Source organism: Erpetoichthys calabaricus, chromosome 17 (genome assembly GCF_900747795.2).
Source record: "Erpetoichthys calabaricus chromosome 17, fErpCal1.3, whole genome shotgun sequence".
Taxonomy (NCBI): Eukaryota; Metazoa; Chordata; class Cladistia; order Polypteriformes; family Polypteridae; genus Erpetoichthys; species Erpetoichthys calabaricus.
This window is the reverse complement of record NC_041410.2, coordinates 48094484-48117815: the sequence shown is the minus strand read 5'-3', so window position 1 is coordinate 48117815 and position 23332 is coordinate 48094484. Positions and strand designations below refer to the sequence as shown.

General features: G+C 36.8%; 2 protein-coding genes across 3 annotated transcripts in view; one reads left to right on the top strand and one right to left on the bottom strand.

The window, feature by feature from the left end:
* Positions 1–23332, top strand: part of ubl7a (ubiquitin-like 7a (bone marrow stromal cell-derived)) — a 1205533-nt gene that overhangs the window by 220334 nt on the left and 961867 nt on the right. The gene's annotated exons all lie outside the window — the stretch shown is intronic.
* snx1a (sorting nexin 1a) overlaps positions 1–23332 on the bottom strand; it is a 75095-nt gene that overhangs the window by 12181 nt on the left and 39582 nt on the right. For both annotated transcript variants that reach the window (XM_051920800.1, XM_051920799.1), the window contains exons 6-13: positions 17376–17517; positions 15771–15849; positions 12774–12849; positions 12107–12220; positions 10706–10799; positions 9016–9221; positions 6737–6880; positions 4602–4682 (exon numbers count right to left, since the gene is read on the bottom strand). In XM_051920800.1, coding sequence (XP_051776760.1) covers positions 4602–4682; positions 6737–6880; positions 9016–9221; positions 10706–10799; positions 12107–12220; positions 12774–12849; positions 15771–15849; positions 17376–17517 — 936 coding nt within the window. The remainder of the gene's footprint in view (positions 1–4601; positions 4683–6736; positions 6881–9015; positions 9222–10705; positions 10800–12106; positions 12221–12773; positions 12850–15770; positions 15850–17375; positions 17518–23332) is intronic.

Sequence of the window (23332 nt, the reverse complement as noted above, 5' to 3'; positions counted from 1 at the left end):
CTTCAAATAAAGAAGGTAGTAAGAGGGGCATGAAGTTAGAAGAACACAGGGAGAAAGTTAGTTACTTCATAGAAAGACATATAGCAGGCAGTTGAGGGAGAGAGAATTACAGGAGCTTAAGGGGCCAGAAGGTGATAAATAACCACAGCAGTTCTTGAACCTATTAATTTTTTAACAATTTAAGTTAAATCATTTAAATTTAAGAAAAAAACAAGAGTTGAGCAGTTTAGCAATCTAAAGCAACATTTTAAAAATGAGGCAAGTTCAATGCAAGTCCTGTTGGATGTTGGACTTTTTGGAAGATGGCTTGAAGACTACGTATGCAGGAAATGCACAAGTCTGCTTCAGAGACAAGAGTTTTGCATGGTGAGTGGCCTTCTGGATGCTGAGGTGGAAGACCTTCCTGGACAGGTGCATAGGCTCTCGGCCGGAGCAGGGTTGGATCCAGATGCCAGTGTCCATGTTGGAACAAGCGACATTTATATAGGCAGTATGTCAGTTCTGCAAATCCACAATTGAAGAGTTAGGTGCCAGGCTGGGGTGCACAACTGACAAGGTAATGTTTTGCCTGTGCCACAGGCCAGTCTAGGTAAGATTGAGGAGATTAGAAAGTTTAACGAGTGGCTCCAAACTTGATGTAGGACAGAAGGATATAGGTTTAGCAGACTTTGGGACACCTTTTGGAACAGATGGGACCTGTTCTGCTGCAGCGCGTTACATTAAGAAGGTGCATGAGTAGGTTAGATGAGGATTGTTTAAACTAAGGAAGTGGAGGCAGGAAGTTTAGAACTGTACATCAGGGAATGAACAAGGGTGTAAAAACATATGCATAGTAACATATTTTAACCCAATTTGTAAGTGAAAAAGTAAAATAAGTGAACACATCTAAAATAGCTTGCCTTAATGCTTGAAGTAGCAAAACTGAAACACGTCAGTTGGAGTTGTATGTAGCTGAGCATAATTATGACATTACAGCAATAACATAAACCTGGCTAAATGACAAAGATGAGGAGGAGTATAATATACAGTAGATGTGTACACATTTTTAAGGAAGGACAGACAGAACAGAAAAGGGTGGGGGTTTTCTTTAGTTGAACAATAAGCCACATCTTAGTGAGGACATCTGGAAAGCATTAGGGAAAGAGCTCTTATTTTAGGAGTGTGCCATAGACCCCCAATGCAGACAGTGATTTCAATACGCATCTACAGTATTTAATATTAAAACGGAAAATTTACAGGGGGATATTATAATCATGGTGGACTTTAACTACACAAATGTTAACTGAGCTAACCTTGGAAACAGTGGAGTACAAGAGTAGGAGTTTACAAAAGTTTTTTTTAACAGAGTATGTTAAAGAACCAGCGTGAGGAAAAGCAGGTCAAGATTTAGTATTTTACAATGGTCAGGATAGAATTTAGGGTGTAGAGGTGATTGAACCACTAGAGTCAATTCTCAGTGTTTTGGCAGAGCGTGGATGCAAAGATTAAAACTGTTAAGTTTAACTTTGGTAGGGCAAATTTTGAATAGATGCAGCCAAGTCTAATAGGAATAAACTGGGATATGAGGAGCAAAAGAGAATATTTAAAAATATATATAAAATAAAAATATATAATATAAAATAATATAATATAAAAATATATAAAATTTAAATATAATGCAAAACACGTACATTCTAAAATTTAAAATAAGTAGGAAGTTTAAAAAAAAAAACAAAAAAAAAAACACACACTCTGCAGTGGGCAAATAAGTAAAAAGAAGCCGTAAAGGAAAAAAACTGCTGTCATAAGACTAATAACAATAATGCTAATTTTAAGGTGTAGGAGAGCATGAGGGAAACCATTAGAGAAGACAAAAGTCAGTTATAGAGGATATAACAAACAAGGTGAAAGATGACCCAAAGAAATTCCTTCAGGATTTTAGTAGAAAAATAACAGTCAAATGGAAGGTGAAGCATATCAGGATCAGTAAAGGGGAATTAATATACAGAAAGTGAAATAATAGATGCTCTAAGCTTGCATATTTTTGAGGTCTGAACACGTGAGGAAATGGACAACCTCCCATTGGTAACAGGGACTACTATTACTACTACTACTAAGAAGGTACTGAGGCATTTGGAAGTTGTACAGGGAGAAGTACTGCTTACATTTAAATAGGATGAAATGAAATCACCTGGACCATATAACATTTATCCTTGAGTACTTAAGAAAGTTCGTGAGTACATAATAACCCTTGACGCATTTTTTAGGAAATCACTGTGCATTGAGGAAATCCCAATAGACTGAAAAATGGTAAATATATCCCATTATATAAAAAGGTGATTAGGCAACTCCAAGTATCTGTAGGCTAGTAAGCTTAACACGGTTAACACTAATAAATTAATGGAAGGAATAAGGATAAGACTGAGCGACACATAGCAAGAACAGGAGTTTTACTGAACAGTCAGCATTGGGTTCAGACAAGGGAGGTCATGTTTTACTAACATGCAGGAATTCTAGGTGGATTGGCAGATAATCTAGAATTTGTTGAATCATTGCAGAGAGACTTGAACAGCCTACAGGCTTGGGCTGATGAAATTTAATGTAAGTAAAAATGTTAGATTTGGATATACAATGGAAAGTCTGAAAAGTGAAGGTATGCTTTATGAGAAGCATTTGGGAGTTGTAGTGGACTTATCATTATCAACTTCCAGACAGTGTTCTAAGGCCATTAACAGAATGTTAGGTTATACAACACAATGTGTAGAGTACAGGTTCAAGGAGATTATGTTCAAGTTTTGTAATGCACGGGTAAGGGCTCATCTGGAGGAGTACTTTGTATAGTTTTGGGTCTCCAGGCTACAAAAAAAAAAAAAAAAGACAGCAGCGCTAGACAAATTCCAGAGACATGTGACTATGCTGATTCCAGGGCTACATGAATGAGTGATGATGATATACTAAAGCAGCTTATCCTTTTCAGTTTAAGCAAAAGGAGATTAGGAGGTGACATGATTGAAGTGTTTAAAATTATTACGGGAATTAGTACAGTGAATTGAGACTGTTGCTTGAAAATGAGCTCAACAAAAACTGGGGAAACAGTTGGAAACATTAAGGGTAAATTTCACACAAACATTTGGAAATTTTTCTTCACACAGAGAACCATAAATGTATGGAATAGGTTATGAAGCAGTGTGGTAGACAGTAGGACTTTAGAGACCTTCAATAATCTACTTGATGTTATTTTGTAATAATTAAGTGGATAGGACTGGCAAGCATTGTTGGGCTGAATGGCCTGTTTTCATCAAATTTTTGTAATATTCTAACAAAGGTGCTTTAATAAACATCATTCAATGGGATGATTGCTGTGGTATCGAATGGTAAAAGTATCTTAAAATTTCACTCATCTGCGGTGGGTTGGCACCCTGCCCGGGATTGGTTCCTGCCTTGTGCCCTGTGTTGGCTGGGATTGGCTCCAGCAGACCCCCGTGACCCTGTGTTCGGATTCAGCGGGTTGGATAATGGATGGATTTCACTCGTAGTTATCAAATACAAAATCTTCTGTCGTCGTAACATCCCTTTACATGACCATTACCAAATAATAAGATTGGATTGTCTGACAATAAATATGATTATTATGATACTTTCCTGCACACTGTGACAAGGCATGTTATTGTGGCTATTGCAATAATACATCTGACTAGTTATTTATTGGAAGATTTAAAAAGAGTTTTCATGATGAGTTTAAAAATAGTTCAATTATGAATATAAATGATTACAATTATTAGAAATGTATCCTTGCATTCATATGTAAAACCTTTTTAAACATCAAACAAAGCTTTGCAACTCCACAGTACATTTATTCAGCTAATTTACTAGTTGTCTCACTAGTATGTGCAAACACAGTGGTTAGTTAGTATTTTGCATTAATATATAGCTGCCAAACTTATATTCTTTACTAAATTTCTTTTTAATTTATATACGTGTAAAGGAAAAGCAAATATACCACCATATCAAAACGTACTTAGTAAAAACAAGATAGTTGGGAGTCAGTATGGCAACCGTAAGATTACTGTAAAGAAAATAAAAAACAGTTTTTCCAAGTGCTCAAGAAAAGGCAGGAAATTTAATGACTGGAAATATAATTCTGCCTTCTCAGCTATTCAAACAGTAACACAAAAACCCGTTTACTCAGATGTATGGTTAGTCTAATGTAAAATAGGCTAGGCCAGTTTGCAAGTGTTATCATAGTTTGAGCCTTAAAGATTTGGCTTCAGTCAAAGTTTAAAAAAAAAAATTCCATTACAAAACCAAATATTTCATCAAAGTACAGACATCGTAAGTTGTGGTGTGAAAACCAAATTTAATTTTGAGTCAATATTTCACGAAGTGAACATAAAAAAAAAAAAAAATTCTCCAAAACATGCACAGTCCTACTGTTTACTAAATAGTTTCAGGCTCAAAGATTCATGTGGAGTAACAGCAAATATTAGCAATATCTGAAGTACCAAGTATAATTAACTTTAACTAAAATGCATAATAAAACACCAGCAGCTAGATGAATGTAATATTTTGTTTTATTAAAAATATATACAGCAAGCTAAGATGATAAACATGAAACCACATACCTCAAATCTAAGAACTTCTTTACGAACAGTGGCTGAAATCCTTTCAAAGTCTCTCTCGTACTGTGATACTTTTGAGTCCCACTGGATGAAAGAAGTAGTTGCAAACCCATGATCAGTAAACCATTAACACACACACACACACACACAATGAAGGAGATACCTACTAATAGATCAAAAAAGGAATACATATTTTGGTACAAGAATGCAAAACCTAGGGAGTATTGCATGTGAAGCTGGGCACGCCATTATCATCATCATCACCTCAGCAGTTACAAACCTTTATTGAAGAGCTGCATGACATGGATCTAATTTCTGATTGTGATTATACTGCTACGTATTGTAATAAGGCTTGGTATTTTCACACAGAGCCAAAATGCTCTGTCCATAGCCAAAATACTGTACATTTACATTATTTTTTGCATAAAATCTTCCTTTGCTTCTCTGCTTCCTCTGTTTTTCTCCTTTCCCCATTCATTTTCCTCTAATACCTTTTCCCGTTCTAAATATATGCAATGGATCTAGATTATTCATATCGTTTGGCAACCGCCAAGCAAGCATGATAAATGCAAAAGTGCCACATTATTTAAATGTTTTGAAATAAGAAGAGTAAAACTGTTGTAAACTTTCTATTTTTTAACAATAAAACTAACTAAAACACTAATTATACCGATGTTACAGGGCTGCAGGGAGTCAACCGGTATGGCATCAGCAATCACTGCAGGGCAAAAAAAAAAACAAAAAAACAAGCCTGTACAAGATGATGGTCCACCATAGCAGGTATATGTATACACTTTCATATTCACTTTCTCCATAACCTCAAACAACCTGACAGCGCAAAAAATGAGTTCAGAAAATGCAAATGAAAAGGGCAAAAAGGAAATATATTACTTTACGGGATAATTTTTAAAATTTATAGTACATGTGAAAGTGTCAATTAAAAATGTATACATTTACACCAAAACATAACTATATTGGTGTACTGAGATTATTAGTTCGTTCAGAAGTAATTGTTAGCTAAACATTAAAATAATACTAAAACTTTGTCACAGCAGTGAAGATTCCTGCTTTATGGTCTCAAACCTCATGCTTAATCTATTTCTATGTAGAATTTTAAGATATTTTCTGTCTGAATGAGTTTTTCCTCTGGGTTCTGATATGCATATTAGGTTAAATAGTGATTCAACCTTAGCCCATTTAAGTAAGTGAGGGTATACAGTATGCATTAGTGTGTTCTGCAACAGACTGATGCCCTGTAAAGAGCTGGGCTCTTGCATTCTGTGCCACAGATTTTAAAAATTTACAACCCCTTTGGAAAAACCTTTACCTTTGAGTACCTTATTTAAAACCTTTTCTTTTTGTAACCCTTCCCCCTCAATGACACATTAGGATCGTAGGACTGAGCTTATCCTGGCAGCATTGAGAGGGGTTGGGGAGCATGCATTGGTAGCACGTTGCCACACCCACCACATGATGAACTACCTGGATTGGGACCCGAGTGCAGCGGGCAACACCTCAGCACTACACTGGAACAGCTGGAGTGCCAATCCTACTACCACCCCCAAGTTTTCCCTATAGTTGGAGGACCTGCTTGCAGGGCTGGATGCAGATAAATGTCATACCCAGGACAATGCAATTACAGGTGAAAGGCCTTGCTCAAGAGCCTAACGGAAGAGCCCAATGGAGAAGGAGTCACTTCTGGCATTTACGGGATTCGAATTGCCGGTGCAGATCCCTAGCCTCACAGCCACCACTCCGCCCATGCAGCATTGGTATCCAGACAAAAAAAAAAAATATCTTGACTGGGCCACAGTTCATCACAAGGTACACTCACATGCATGGGTCAAATGAGACTCACCAGTAAACGTAAACTGCAATTTTTTTTTCAGCCCCACAGACACTGGTGCTAATCCAGTATTTAAACCTCGGTCTCCTGCAACTGTCAGCCAGTACTACTAGCCGCAGTGTCTCTTTTAAAGATTTTCTGTATGCATTATTGTGTTTCTTACAGTAAGACACTTTTGTACACTATGAATTGTATACAGGACCTCATCTGTTAACACAAATCAAAGGCAAGAATAGTAAATGATTTCAAATTATGGTCATTGTATTGTTGTTTTCCTTCAAGATATTCTCACCTCTGCAATCTCATCTTTTGCCTGCTGCAGTTTGTCAGGTTTGTTGGCCCATAGTAGTTTGGCTTCATTTTCCCTTTTCTTTTGCAATATGTTTTGGGCATCCTGCCATCTTTGCCAGGTCTTCATTCTCTGGTCAAAACTTCCCTGTGAAAGGATTTCAGAATATGTTCAACAAATAACCCCATAAAAGCTGAAGTAACAACTTGAACTTGCATATCTAAATTATATTTGCAGGAAAGCTGCATCTATAAAAAACTCAGTTTGTTTTTTTTTTAAATTCACAGCTTTGCTTTTCAAGCCACATACTTAAAATTTGGCACACAACGTACTTATCATAAGTCAGGTTTTTTTGACATCTAACTTTTAGAGTGGTCAGGTGAGAGGGGGTCAGAGTGAGTTGTAAGAAATACTGCAGTGTGATCTATCTACAGAGAAACAGTGCCATGCAGGCTATGATGGTTAGCATGTCTGCCTTTCAACAAAGAGTACATGCTTGATTAATGCCCATTACATTCTTTCTTAAACTAAGAATTTTCCCTTACTATTTCTGTCATGATGCCCCCTCCTCCCCCCACCACACATACCCATAAGGTAGGGCCATATGGTCTCTAAAATTAATTTAGTGCAAACTGGGTCACAAGAAAAAATTGACTAACACACCACCATTGTAACTTGCCCAAGACTTATTTATTTGTTGTTTCAAATACAATAAAAATCATTCATATTTAGTCCAAACACAATAACTTCCCATTTTTACAGTGCATATAAAACCTATTTATTCCCTTTGGAAGTTTTTACATTTTATTATTGTGCAACATTGAATCATTGGGGTTTAAATTGCATTTTTGACACTAAACAGAAAAACACTCTTTAATGACAAAGTGAAAACAAGTCTCTGCAAACTGATTAATCAATTACAAATATTTATCCATTCTGTTATGTTTATCCAGGGCAGGGATGCAGGGAGGCTGGAGCCTATCCCAGCAGTCATTGCGCACAAGGCAGTAACAACCACGAGACAAGGTTCCAATTAATCGCAGGACACATACACACAGGCCAATGTACCAACGTCAGTTTACCTAACCTGCATGTCTTTGGACTGCAGGAGGAAACTAGAGCACCTGAAGGAAACTCACACAGACACACGGACAACAGTCAAACTTCATTCTCAAAGCACGATGTGAACCCTGCTCTCCTTGTTGCAAGATAGCAGTGCTGCTCTAATTACAAATATAAGGCACACAATAATTGACTGCCTAAGTATTAATTCCATTCCATTCAGTATTTAGTAGATGCATCTTTCACAGCCAAGACATTGTTGAGTGTGTGTGCACAGGTCTCTCCTTTTATCAGCTTTTTTCATATGGGCACTACAATTTTTCCCCCATACCTCTTTGCAAACCTGAAAAAAAAATTCTGTCAGTTTGCATGGGAATCACAAGTGAACAGTATTTTTCAAATTCTCAGTTGGATTGAGATCTGGACTCTGACTCGACCACTCTAGGACAATAACGCTGTTGATTTTAAGCCATTCTTGTGTGGCTCTAGCTTTAAAGTGGGGAAAATAATTATTTGATCCCCTGCTGAATTTGCAAGTTTGCCCACTTACAAAGAAATGAACAGTCTCTAATTTTTATGGTAGATTTCATTTTAATGGAGAGAGACAGAATATTAACCAAAAATCCTGAAAAAAAACACATTACATAAAAGCTATAATTTAATTTGCATGTCATTGAATGAAATAAGTATTTGATCCCCTATAACCCAGACAGAATTCTGGCTGCCAAAGATTGATTGATTGTAATCAGCACACAGCCAATCAGAGATATTCCTGATCTCGACTGGTTAGGTGTATGAAGCACACCTGTCCACAGGATTCATTTCTTCCATTCCAACCTCTCCACCACCATTGGCAAGACCAAAGAGCTGTCAAAGGATGTCAGGGACAAGACTGTAGACTTGCGCAAGTCTGGAATGGGCTACAAGACCATCAGCAAGAAGCTTGGTGAGGAGGTGACAACTGCTGGTACGATAATTCGGAAATGGAAGAAATCTAAAATGACCATTAATCGCCCTCGGTCTGGCGCTCCATGCAAGAATAACATTTGCCGCTCTGCTTGATTAACACCATGTTACATATGCTCAGAATTCATATTCCATGTATTATATGCTGGAGAATATTTTGAAAAATATTCTTTCTTCCAAAAACAGAATATTTACATTATATAAGTTAAAACAAGAAAACAATTAAAACAAACAATAAAATATCTTGTACGCACCCTGACTGCTGACAAGAGGCGTATATAATCACTTAGCAGCTCTCCAAGTATGAAGAAGTCATTCCCCGCCTGCTCTTGATAGAGGTGCTCAATCTTATCCTCTAACTCTGCCAGCTGTGAAAGTGCCCGCGATAGTGCTGTGTTGTCCTCTGCACTGCCAAGCATCGCCACACTCTTTGCAAAGATGGCAGTGTTACTGGACAGTTCTGTCAGAAAACAATCATTGGTTAAGCATTTAATTGACCACATCCAGGCCCGATCTGTGAAAATGTGGTCTTACTTGCAATAAAAACACCTCCACAAATACCCCCCCCCCCAAAAAAGGCTAGAATCTGGCACTTTAAGCCATTGTAGCAATTAATTACATTTAAGTTTAAAAAAAAAAAAAAAAAAAAAAAAAGGGTCCTTATTTCAACTCACTTATATTATGTAATACACAAATAAAATGTAAGCAAGCATATATCTATAGTTAGGAAGGGAAACAGGAGCTGCTTGAAAGTGGATAACCAGTGATCAAGGACCAAATCCTTGTACAAAAGGTCAGAGACCTTTAACCAATCAGTAAACTGGAGAAAAACAATGCTGATACGGAGTTTATTTTGCCAGGCACAATCAAACACCATACTGTGAATATTTGAAAAGGATCTACAAGACAGAACCCAAAAGTGACATATATTAAGTGTGTTTTGTAAGATAAGAAACATTTATCCATTTTCTAACCTGCTTACATAGTACCTGACCCTGAATTATGTTAACAGACACTACAGGAAGGAAAAGTTTGTTTATTCTTGCAGAGTAAATCAATATTATGCACTAGTAATAGCAGTAGTAATAAAAGCCTTTCCAAGTAGAACCGAGCAACTTTTATAAGACATAAGAACAGATTCTAAGGCTAACTTACTAGACAATGTTTTATCCAAAATGACTTGTAATGCTATAGAGTGTTACTGTTATTTTTAGTTGAAAAAGTACCGTAAGCAACACAAATATCCCGAGAGGTAGAGAGCAATGTTCTTGCATTTTAAATTAAGCATTTGTTAAGAAAGTCACTGTAAAATATAACCACTTCTTCTACAACAACGTTTGCATCAAGGATAGAAATGAATTAAAAATGAATTAGGAGGCCTCCTATAAAACAGCAGTTAAAATGCAAACATGTTTCTGTGCAGGACACCATTCAATTTTCAAGGTACTGCAGAATTAGTTCAAAATAATATGCCATATACTTCACACCTTTGAGGTTTCAAGTTCAATAAGAAACATCAGAGATTGATAAAAAAACAGGTTAATAGTGATATTTTTCTACATTAGAAAGCATGGGTCAATATTAGCCATGGACTACAGATGTAAAAAGTAAGTGAAGATACAATATGTGAGGGGAAAAATCCAGAACCTCCAGGGGGTTTTATGCAAGTGATCAATTTTCTTCTCAAACATTTTGAATATATACATATTAGTTTAACTGGCCCCTTTAAGCCAGCTTGGCAGAAGTGCATATGACTATTTTTATGGGTGCACTTGTAATGGGCTGGCACCCTGTCCAGGTCTGATCCTTGTCTTACAACCAATGGCTTCAAGGTAAGTTTTAGAACCCTCTCATACTAGACTGCATTAAGTGCATCAAAAAATGGACGAATGGAAAACTATTTTGAGTTTAACATTTTAGGTAGTTAATGCTAATCGTACTCACCTTTTCTGTGATTCACAAGGGTTTCCACCACAACATGCAGCTTCCTCAACTGCTGTTCTTCACTTTCAACCTCTTGCAGCTTCTCCTCAAACCACTAATATTTTTAAGGAAAAAAAACAAAACATGCTTTACAAGGCAGTCATAAAACACTGGTATTCATTCACTTTACACTTCAGCTTCATATTCATTTTTCATAATATTTTACAGCCATGAGCTAAAGTAATCGCTAGTGGTCTGCCAAAATATTATGACCACATACTGTATATGCACTCAACTGTAAGTGTGAAGAAAGTGAAATGGGACTCAGTCCTGACAAGACAGAAACCTGTGCTGCCCACAGAACTTTAAAACTGGAAGGCAAACAGACCCAAACGCAGTAGGTGGCAATATGCCAAAAGAAAATAATAAAAAGTCCATAGAAACAAATATCCATGTAGTAGTCACTTTATTAGGTACAGCTATCAAATAATAAGCTACTCTACCAGATGCCATGAGAACAGGTAAAATAATCACAGCATAAATTCAACAAAATTTTGAAAGTATAGTATTTCAATCCTCACTGGAGCATAACAAAAGTGAAAAAGTGCTTTTGCAAGCCAAGTAACTATTTGGAAGACATCTTGAAGTCCAATACCTATTAATGTTACAACTATATTTCTATTTCTTCAAGGTATCTCAAATCAATTTTCAAGTATCTTTAAACAACTGCATTTTAAAAAATCTGAAATGCAATTCAAGACATCTCAGGATGATTTTCTACAAGACTTGCCACATTTCAGCATGACTTCCTATCGCTTTTACATATTTAACATTCATTCAAGATATCTCAGAATGCATGGGAAGTCACTTTAGGATATCTGGAAAGGTTTTCAGATATCTTCATATTAAGTCATGTTTGAGACATCTAAAATACATTTATATATACTGTATCTGAAATTAATTTTCTACGTTCTATAAATTGGTTTCTCCTTTATATGAGGTCTCTGAAATTCTATTTCAAGACATTTTCTAGTTTAATATATCTGAAATACACTTTGATATCTTCAAAAAGACAAGATGTTATTCCAAGATACCCAAATATCATTTTTCGGTATTTAATATACAATTAACAAATGATGTTTTGAAATTTTAACAATAAATCAACTGTGCTTTGAAATAGCTTTCTGTCCATTTTAATATATCACAATGCATTTTAAGAAAGCTCAAAATGATTTGTTTGTGATTTTAAATAAGAGACAGAATAAAACAGGAAGTTCTATTGGGAAAAAGGAAGATATATCCATCAATTCCTTAAAATGCATATAATGCAAGTTTGAGTTTTCTCAAAATGTAAGGAATGGGAACATCATAAATCAATAATGCTATTTTGGCTTGGAAATGTCATTTATGTCTTCGACTTACAATGTCAGATTCATTCATCTTTATGGTCATCTTGTTAACTGCCTCAGTGGCTCGGTTGATCATCTTCAAAAAGCCTGCTCCACTCAGTGTTTGAGTTCCAACAGCACGAGGCAACTTCCAGGAGATAATGAACATGTAGGAAAGGGATTTAATGGAATAAAAGATATACAATGCCATTTTGTTATACTACCTTAAAATGTCAACAACAACAACATTAAAAAAGTATTAAACCAAGATTGCACATTTTTGGCAAATAAAATTTTAAAAGCAAATAGATACTATTGTATTATATGTGCCAAAAAGATGATCAAATTCATTCTTACTAAACACATTTCCAATGTGACACTTAGTACACTTAAAATAAAACACTGTGAAGACAAAGTGAACAATATGAGCAGAACATTTCAAATTATAACTAACATGTTTTGGGCTGTTGATGTAAAATACAATAAGTATGCAGTATATTATGAACTCTGTTATATAAAACTAGCATTTTCTAATAAGTCCAGATTTTACAAGAAGTGTTGGAAAACCCAAAATAGGCATCTCATCTGTAACTTGGCAAAACTACACTAGAGGTTCAACTTTGTATTTTATCCAGTGGCAAAACAGCAAATAAAACACATGCCTGTTTTACTATTCTGGGTTCAAAATAATTTCTACTTACCTCTTCTTTTTCTAGGAAATCCCGGACATCAGGATCTTGTAATAATGATGGATGGTTAACGACTCTCTGAAGGTATCTATAAGGAAATTAGAAGAAAAAAAATACTAACCATTAAAATTAAACTTGCACTAGGAAATGTATTGCCTTTTGCATTGGAATGTCCAGTACAAATTACTTTGAGTCAAGTTCTTTATCTTAATAGATACAAATACAATATTTAAGCTACACCTTAGATCATTTTTCATCTAGCAGGTGCAACGAGTTGTGGCTAAAAAGATGTTAACGTCTATTATTGCGGTAACTCTAGGATTCACTAGTGGGCAACAGCAGTGATGGAAACTGTGAAGATGAAGACATAAGGTTTCTATCCAATGTGGGTAGGAGGGTCTTGAGCTTTTACTGAGAAATACCATCAAGCCAAAAAGCTTGTCTGTAGTAAGGCAAATGCCTATGTGTAGATGAAGGTTTGTGAGGCTATGAAGAATACCAGCCTCAAATATGTTCTGCAAACCATTCAATGACTCAGGAATGGCAGGTGGGATATCGCCCAGGGTATTTTAAGCAAGGGTGGGAAGAGGTGGAAAAGAACACTCTGAGGAATTCCTAAACTTGGTGGATAAGCCCACTGAGGAAGTACAGTATCTGTTCTACAAGCATTGAATGGGGCTGGATCCATCTCTGTGGCTGAGGAAACAAGAGAGTGTGTTACAGTTACTGAGGGATCACAATCCTCGGCCTCCTTGGCAAAGCATATGTCATGGTACTGAAATGGAAAACTCCATATATTTAGGTTGTTCTTGTGCATTGATTTTAATCAGAATAAAGTTTGAATTTTAATTTTTATTTATTTTGGCAAAGTTCCATTTAATTCCATGTTATTTTCCCTTGTATATGTGACACATACAAATGTGACGATCACAGTTATGTGACACATTAATGATGTTGAGGAAGTGATATTCTAAATGGGGCAGTAGGTTAAGTTTACGTTATCCCACTTTGGATATACAGTAATCCCTCACCTATCGCGGGGGTTACGTTCCAGAGCCCCCCGCGATAGGTGAAAATCCGCGAAGTAGCGACCTATATTTATTTTATTATTTATACATATTTTAAGGCTTTATAAACCCTTCCCACACTCTTATAAACCTTTCTCACTCTCTTGTTAACCTTTCCCACACTCTTATAAACACTTCCTATGCTCTTAAACACTTTCTGCATTCTTAAACACTGCAGACCAACACTGCACACTGCACGCAGCGATCAGACATCAATGTGTCTGCACTCACTTTGTGAAGGGGGGCAGCTGAACTCACGCTGAGCAGAAATGGACTTTGTGCTGCTTCTGCCAAAATGCCTGCTTGTCGCTCTGCGCGTTCGGAAGGATGAGGAGGAGTGGGGGTGTGTGAGGGCTGAACGCATGTTCGCTCAAACCCCCCTCCCCGGAGGCGGAGTACGCTCCTGCCACTTCGCATTGTCAAGGGGGTGGGGAGCTGAATGAACGCTAAAGAGAAGTGGACTTTGTGCTGGCTTTGTGCTGCTTGTCGCTCTGCCTGTCAGTAATTTAAAAGCCTGTACATCACCAATTTTCCTGTCTCAGTCTTGTCTTGCATGAAGTTAAAATGTTTTATAATAGTGAGATGTTACTCATATCCTTAGCCCGACATCCACATATCATATGTGTTAACAAAGTGTGTTTTATAAATTTACATGTGTTTAAAGCATGTGGGATAGGTATTTGAAGGCTTAAACTATAAAAATGTTTATTTATATGGTCTTTCTATATCGCGGATTTTCTCCTGTTGCTGATGGGTCTGGAACATAACTTCCGCGATAGGCGGGCAATCACTTGTATTTAAAAACCCGTGAAGTCGTGAATCCGCGAAAAGTGAACCGCGAAGTAGCGAGGGATTACTGTACAGCATATTGAAATCTCTACAATAGTTAGTTTTATTTCCAATTAAGCCCTAGTGTCAGGTTTTGTTTTTGGTTACCACTTTCTTTTTGGCTCTCTCATTCTTGTTTAGCCCTCTTGTTTTTGATTGCCTTTAATGTACAATCTCTCACCTCTGATTTTCTGCGCTCTGTCCCTGTCTTGACCATTATTTACTTTTGTGTTTATCAACTACTGATCTTTTTCGATCTCACAACAATCCTCAGACACTTGTGTAATAGTGGACCAAACCTTTTTTTTCTTGCAAAGTTACTACTTGAGGGGTACTGGAAGCCTGTCAATCCTGTCTACATATGATTTGTGAACTTTGACAATACTTATGACTGAGCACACCAATATATCTTATGGAAGGTGCTATAAGAGTATGGGGTCCAGGTCTGCTGTAGCTTGGCATTTGGTCCCTGTATTTGAGGGGTAAAAGTTTTTTTTTTTTGAAAACTTGACATTATATATTCCACTCTACTATGATTGTACCTTGTCTCCTCTCCATTTTAAGATTTTCATGGATAGTATATGAAGCTGTAGCTGTGGTTTGAAGGGTATCTAGTTTGAGAATCTAAGGTTTGCAAATCTGCTGCTAGGAGATGGTGTTGTTCTCTTGCTTTCAGAATGTGATCTCTATTGTAAACTGTGAAGTGTACAATTCACAGATGAATGTGATATGATGAAATGTGATCATAATTTAAATAACTAGAAGCAGTCTCTCAAGAAGCCTTTTACTGACAGCAAAAACTCTGATATTCAACCCAGAAGTTCTTGTGTGTGTGTGCTGGGGGGAGGGTGTTGCTATTTATATATAAGCATCATATTATATACAAACAATGTATATATAATGCATTTTTTTTCTCTTGAGCTCTTGTAAAGTTTTACTTTGGCTTTGGGAACAAAAAATATATGTATTTAAGAATACTTGAAGATAAATGATGCTGGGTGAGAAGATCAAGCTCAACAATGATTAAGTAAGGTAATTGTTGTTAACTTAAAACTGTCATTTTGGACTTTCTGGTATCTTGGGCACAGAAATTGATAAGAGTACTATTACATACCTTTCTAGTGCAGCACGCCTCCTTTCTACAAACTCTACAGAAGAGGAATCTTCCTTACCAACTTTTACTTTGGTCATACCTAGATATTAAGATGCAAAGTCATTATGCGCAGTAACATTTTAAAATAACTGTGACAATGCAATATGCAAATACAAAATAGTGTTTTGATTGAGGTTAGTTATTATAGTACAACTAAGAACCTGGCATATATATTTCATTCTTGCAAATCTCTTTAAAATGTGAAATAAATCCTAGCAATTAAAATACCACAAGGAGAGAGAGCCCCTTTTAAAATAATTAGCCATACTTCAATATTATGGTCACTCATTAGCATGTGTTACCTGTAACTGCACTTGAGTCAATATTATTAGAACTATTATACAAGAATTCTTGGTTCATTACAAGGTCTTGTTGAGCCCTCTAATATAATATACCGAGAAATAAAATCTGGATATTAAAGATTAATTTCAACAAAGAAAATTATGGAAAAGCTTTAACTGTACTTTTTAAACCATTGTCACACATGGGTGTATTAGGACCACCTTCTGAACCTTGCTGAAGTAGGCAATACCACCCCAGGACAAGAGGGGGCACCTAATGAGGGAAGTTAAGCACCTCCCTCTTCCTCCCAAGAAGTCCCGTCTCTTACAGCTGGGCCACATAAAAGTAGAAACTTAAAGAAGGCGGCATCTCAGTTTGGGAATTGACCCAGCGCATGATGAAGCTCCCTGATCATGACCCACACTAAAGACCTACTGCTTCCACAATGAGGCTTGGTTTGAGAAAAAGCCCACAGTTCAACTCAACATTGGCCTTGAGGTTAGCCTCATTAAAGAAGGCTTAAGGCACAGATTCCCAATGACAAGATATGTCAGTATAGCATTGGGCTAGTTTATTTTAACTTGCGAATATGAATGCAATCTGTACACAACATAATAAAATAAATATTAAATAATAATAGAGTAAATGACATAACATGCATTGGTTATTTGCCAGATCCTGTTTGCAAATTAATAATTGTCAAAAATAATTTTAAAAAATGCAGGTAAATGACATAGGGTTCTTCTGTAGTGCCATCCTGGCACAGCCATTGCCTATATAAAAAAAAAAAATGTTTCTTTGACTCTGGCGTTTCCTTTTTTGTCACTTGCCTAACAACTTCAATATAAATTAATTGTTCTGATACATGTTATCAATCAGAACTCAATAAATTCCTAAGATAGTTAACCTTCAGGGAACCGATGTGTGAAAACAGATATTAGTATTGAAAGGAGTAGCAGTTGGTTAGACTACCTTCAGTTTTAAAGTGAATGGGAATTTAATATTCTGCCATGTAGCTCATCCCCATCAGTTTGGGCATATCTGCTATTAAACCACACATTTAAAATACTGTATAACCTGTATCAGAATACTACCTTCTATTTAACCCAAGTCCTTGAATATTACTAACATTAATAATTTCTTATAATAATACCAACCAACACCATTTTATTAAACACACCTCTTGTGAATGTTTTATAATTGAATACAAAAGTCAAAAAACATCAAATTAAAAATAAGACAATCACGTAAAATTATACATGTATTAAAACTGATTCATCTTACCTAGTATACTTTTCTCTGGAGGCGGAGGTATAATATATCCATTTTGAGAGTGCTTTTCAGAAAGTTTTTCATATAAGCCAAGAAAATCACTGAACCGCCTTTTCACTGTAAACATTTTAGACTTAAACATTGGCAGATTTGTCTGGGGAAAAAAAAAATATTAGTTGACTTTTGTATACATACATACATTCACGGCATTCGTAGTCTGAATCAAAATCTGATTGTATGGGTGGTTACCTACCAGGTAATGCTTGTGGTTGGTCAGCAAGTCGGCTAACATCCGCCACGATGCCCTCTTTCAGTTGCGAGAAGCAGATCATAGAATGGTTGAAATAGTTTACTGTCAAATAATGCAAAGAGTACGTGACACGTGTTTCGCCCTAATTCTGGGCTCATTAGGTGTACACACTCACTGCACTCCCTCTCGGGAATTGAACCTCGGATGTCAGCGCTAGAGGCGAAGCCCCCCTAACGTTGCGCCATGGCGTGTGGTTCGTTTATTTGACAGCTTAGGGCGAAACACGTGTCGCGTACTCTTTGCATTATTTGACAGTAAACTATTCCAACCATACACACACACACACACACACACATACATACATATACACATACATACATACACACACACATACATACATACATACATACAGGGTGAGTCAACATTATGTTAACACTAAAAGTACTGCTATGTATATACTCACATATAAACTGGGTCTTGAAACCCGAAAAATTGATCATAAAATCAGACCCTGACTCATACGCCCATTCAAAAATACATTTAAAATTTTTTTACATCTTCTTGCCTCCTCCAATCTTGCATCAGCTTCTCAGATTCATCGCATTTAATTGCAGCAGTGCAGTTACCAATTTCTTTTGCTACTTCAACTATGTTTAATTTAAAACCATCTTCATATTTTCTTCTGATCGAACGCTTCATCATAGATAGGGGGTGCTATTAAGATAAAGGTGTATGAGGGTGTGAGATACAAAAACACAAATCAGTGCAAACGTTGCTTCGGAATAGTTCGGGTATTACCATGTGGTCACGTAGGCATGAGAGAGAGAGAGAGGTTAGGAGCACATGCTGATACAGTGCATTGCCGCACCCATATAGAAAAAAAAAAAAAAAAAAAAGGCAATGTACTCCGTGGTTACTCTCTCAGGAGGGCGTCAGCATATCGTAATCTCTTGTACCATTAGTGTGAGTTTTCCGCATTCGACTTATACGACCTACATTATAAAATACCAGAAATTATACAGTAAAATCAAGTCCCGGCTTATCTGCAGGAGAACTTATCTGTGAGTATATACGGTGTATACAATTTTTGAGGACAATTTATGTGCCACATACAGTAATCCCTCGCTACTTCGCGGTTCATTTTTCGCGGATTCACGACTTCGCGGTTTTTTAAACATAGTACATGTAGTAGTATTTCCTAGTCTAAGAACAACAAAACAAGTTCGGTGACTAAGTGCGTTGTAACACGGGCTGTGATTGTTACATGGGAGGGAGACGACAAATCACAGCTTCCCGCTTTCTAATCGGGCCTGAGATTGGTGCTTTGACTGATGCCTAGATCCCACAGTATCTCTGTGGTGTTATGGGTCCACAGCTCTTCCAGCAAAGGCCGCTTTGTTTTAAATAAATAATCGCCGCGCTCGCGGCTTAGCGAGGGGGCGTGGTAGCTGTAGCGAGCCGCAGGGCGATCTGCAGTGTGGGCGTTTCTCACCTAAGTGCACAGGTGGGAAACTGCCCACATCCATGATTGTTCCTGTGGCTAATGGGCTGCAGCTGCCATGTCCTCCCTGCATATATAGAGAAGCGCGAGCCGGTTAAGGGGAGAGGAGAAGTAAAAGAGGAAAAGGAAAGATGAAACGGAGGTTGCAGGAGGAGGAGGAGGCAGTGGAGAGAGAGAGAGAGAGAGAGAGTCAGTGCGAGCGAGCGCAGGCTCGTGTGCAGCTGTACAGGTAACTTGGGTGTATGGCCAACACCCGAGGAGTAGCAGCAGTGGTCGCTCTCGCAGAATATTCTGAAGTGCAAGAGTGACCGGAAGGTGGATGACCGGTGAGGCGAGCCAAACAGCTGTAGCAGGACAGTGTAGAGAAGGTCAGCTGCATTAAGAGCATCTCGCCTGTTGCAGAGCCCGCATGGGAGAAGCAGGTCAGACGCTGACGCTGTTTTTAAAGACTGCTTTCTGTTGACGTTTTAACCTCGTGTTAAAGGATTGTTATTCTTGTGTATTTTAAACCTCCACTTCACAACTGTTTTAAGGATTATTTATTTAAAGATTTATTGAATGCTCTACTGCACTTTGGACAACTGTTTTGATTCTTTTAATAAAAGCGGTTTACTTTACACTGTGCTGTGTGTGAAAAAGAAGCAGCGGCAGCAACTGCCGATCACAATGTTTTTACTGCGCAGCATATTCATCACCATTATCACGTCATATATAGCTACGTGTACTTCGCTATACAGTAAGTGTAAACTTATCTACCAATTTCATATTGCTTAGCAGTTGTCCCTGTTATTAACAGAGTAAAGGGTGAGTTGTAAACAATACAGGGAGGGTTTAAAAATGTCCAAATACACGTTCAATAATTAAATAAATATGGTGTCCCTACTTCGCGGAAATTCAGTTATCGCGGTCGGCCTTGGAACCTATCTCCCGCGATAAGTGAGGGATTACTGTATAGTACATGGGTTGAACATGATGGTGAACAGGTTGAGACATTCCTGTAAATCATCTTGCACATATGAAGTATGTTTTGTGAATAAATTGTTTCCAACATTTAAATGTTAACATAACTTTGGCTCACTCTGTATATATGTACTGTACATGCATAAATACACTTTGCATTTCACCACAAAAACTTCACACCAGCACTTTACATCATCAAGCATGGTAGTGGAGGGGAGATGAATTTGGATTGTCTTGCCACCAGAGGACATCATACACCTCATAATCACAGAGTTAATCACAACCTTCTCATTATACCAGAGAATTCTAAAGGAAATGCGAGGCCAATTCTCCAAGAGCTAAAAATTGGATAAAATTAAATAATGCAAATTATCTAAGGCTGATTGATTATAAAGAAAAGAATTAAGGTTTTTGAATGGCTAAGCCAAATTACAGACCTCGGTCCCACTGAGACGAGGAATTCCTATAATATGATGCAAAGGACTGGCATTCTCATACAGAATATGATGACTAAGTTATTTCAATTAATGCGGGTTCTTCAAGCTACACATGGAGTGCATTTAATTTTATATGCAAGGCATCTGCGTGTTGCTATTTTTTTACAAAATAAATAAAGAGTGAATCTTGCGTTGTGTTGCTTTAACCAGAGATTATATTTATCTAATTTTAAGGCTTGGAAATGTAAAAAAAAAATATATAAATGAACATGATAAACGTTTTCCTTACAACCTACATGTAAGCAAACCTTTTTCAAACACAGGTAATTATCACAAATTGTTTGTTGTTTACAAATAGAAAAGGACATTGTTAAAACAACAAGCTCTACATGCAGAGATGGGACATATCCACTGGAGCTCTGCAATCAACTTAAATTTAACACACTTTAAAACAACATGAATTCTGGTTAAACAAATACACAAAATTATCATTTTAATAAATATTTTCATTTTCATTAAAGAAAGAATGATTATGCTGTGATTTTACTATATGGGTTTTTTAATTCTGAACTGCTCACTTAGAATATTCATGCATTTGCAAATATATATGACTGGAACTGGTCAGATACACAGAAGCAATACAGTACTTACATTTGGTTCAATTACATTAAAGACTGATTACTTTTGTTTATTTCTTTAAAGAGGTCATAAAAACTGGAGCATTAAATTATTGATGCAGCAATAATCTAACTGGTACTATTTCACCTAGAAAAACTAACATTGTAGTTTGTTTATGTGCAGAATATAAGTTTCACATTCAAAACTACTAAAATTATGATTAACTCATCTTTACAATTGATTGACATCCTCTAGCTATTTACCATGTAACAGAACCAATGCTGCCGTATAACCAGATACCTTGTTAAAAATATTGGGATATAAGATGAAGGTGTGCTTTGCGATATGATAAAACAATAACTATTACCAAAATCTGTCACTGCAGTATATTTGTTTAATTCAATTAAATTTATTTACTTAAAAAAGAAAGAACAAAATGAAGAAATACTTTACAGCCAATCACATATTTAACAAAAAAAAGTGCAAGAATAAAAGAACGTTAAGGTTAAGTCTGATAGGGGTCTCCATGCTTAAGACTATGTTGACCTCCACATCCTAATCCAAGGAACCCCCTGTTCACATTTTTTAACATGCCGTTTACACAAAAGTGTTTGGGGTTTGCACATTTTACAAAAAGCAGCTAGGCAGTATTCAAACCAGTTATATACCACATATCCAAGCAAATAAAAATGGTTTTCAAATTACTCAGGTCATTGCAAATTTTATTAACTTCATAGCAGGACCCAACTGACTTAACTGTGGTCTCTGAGGCTCTTGTCTGATTCAAGGGCATGAGCTCTAATCAGACTTTATGAACTTTTTCTCCAAAAGTGTCTTATTTGTTGAAATATCTGGTTACTGTGCTTTGCTTCACCATGTTTCACAAATGAGTTACTGTGAAGCAATTAACTGCCAAACTGTGCTAGAGTAACCTTTGCTGGGGACTGGCATTAGTCAAACTAATTGGGTCACTCGAATGTCCATTTTAAAAGGCTTTGCCTATAGACTTAACATGCCAGGTTTTAATAATAGATTACTGGGAGGAGGGTCATTGTACAACTTTTGGTAAGGAACTTCCAGACTCTCTTCATTGTATTCAATGAGAAAAAATGTGCACTGAAACTCAAATATCTGTGTGCACTCTGAAGGAAGTGTTGGTGAGCAGTTGGTTACTGTTAATGTAGTTTTAATTTCATCTGTTTTTGTTTTCACTTAGCTTCTGTTTTGATATTTGAATTAATAAAATATATATATTTTTTTTTTAGTAATTTTCGTTAGCTTTCATTAACCTTGGTTATGTACAATATGAACAATTCCTAGTTTTAATAATATTCATGATCTCAATGCTTGTCAGATATCTTACTGTGACTCTGCTCAGTCTTCTTATATGTATTTTCCTTAAGTGTTTCACCGAGTTTTTCATGTGCTGTAACACCGAAAATTGAGTACCAATGATTATGATCTAAATTGTTGCTAAATAGATATACAATGGTACCTCAGTATACGTCTGCTTTGGAATAAGTCCAACTTGGTATACGTCCTGTTTGGACATGAAAAATTTTGCTTGGTATACAACCTTTGTTTGGAATATGACTCGCGTGCTAGAACACTGCATGTGGTATAGCGGGTCCACGGCTTCAAAAAAAGGGCCAGGTTTTAACCCGTATAGCCATGTCATTCTTCGTGGGTGCGATTGCACAACCGCGGGGAAGTTAATGAGGTAGTTGGAGCGAGTCGCACCTGCACAGGTGGGCTGTGATCGGGAAGAGTGAGACTGCATTTTTAACCTCAGATTTTATCGGATTTATTTATGGTTGTTTTTATCCCCACAGAACACTTGTTTTTATGGATATTTATTAAATACTGTAATTATTTATTGAACCCAGATGCACTGCACTTTTTGTTTGGACACTGATTTTTGTTTTAAATAAAAGCACTTGGCATTCTTGCACTATCCTCTTGCTTCATTTGAGAATTGTCCTCATTTGTCAGCTCATCTCGGTGATATTACCAACGCTGTCAGGTTCATGACATATGGGAGCGTGGAGCGGACCTGCATCGTCACACCGCGTGCTACCCTACGCTGAACACGAGCGTCAGTTGCTAGCATTCAGTGAACAACCCGCGCTATAACTCTATGTGAATTTTCACATGATTTTGTGTTTTGTCACATAAATTTGAATTGATTGTTGAAAAGTATGAA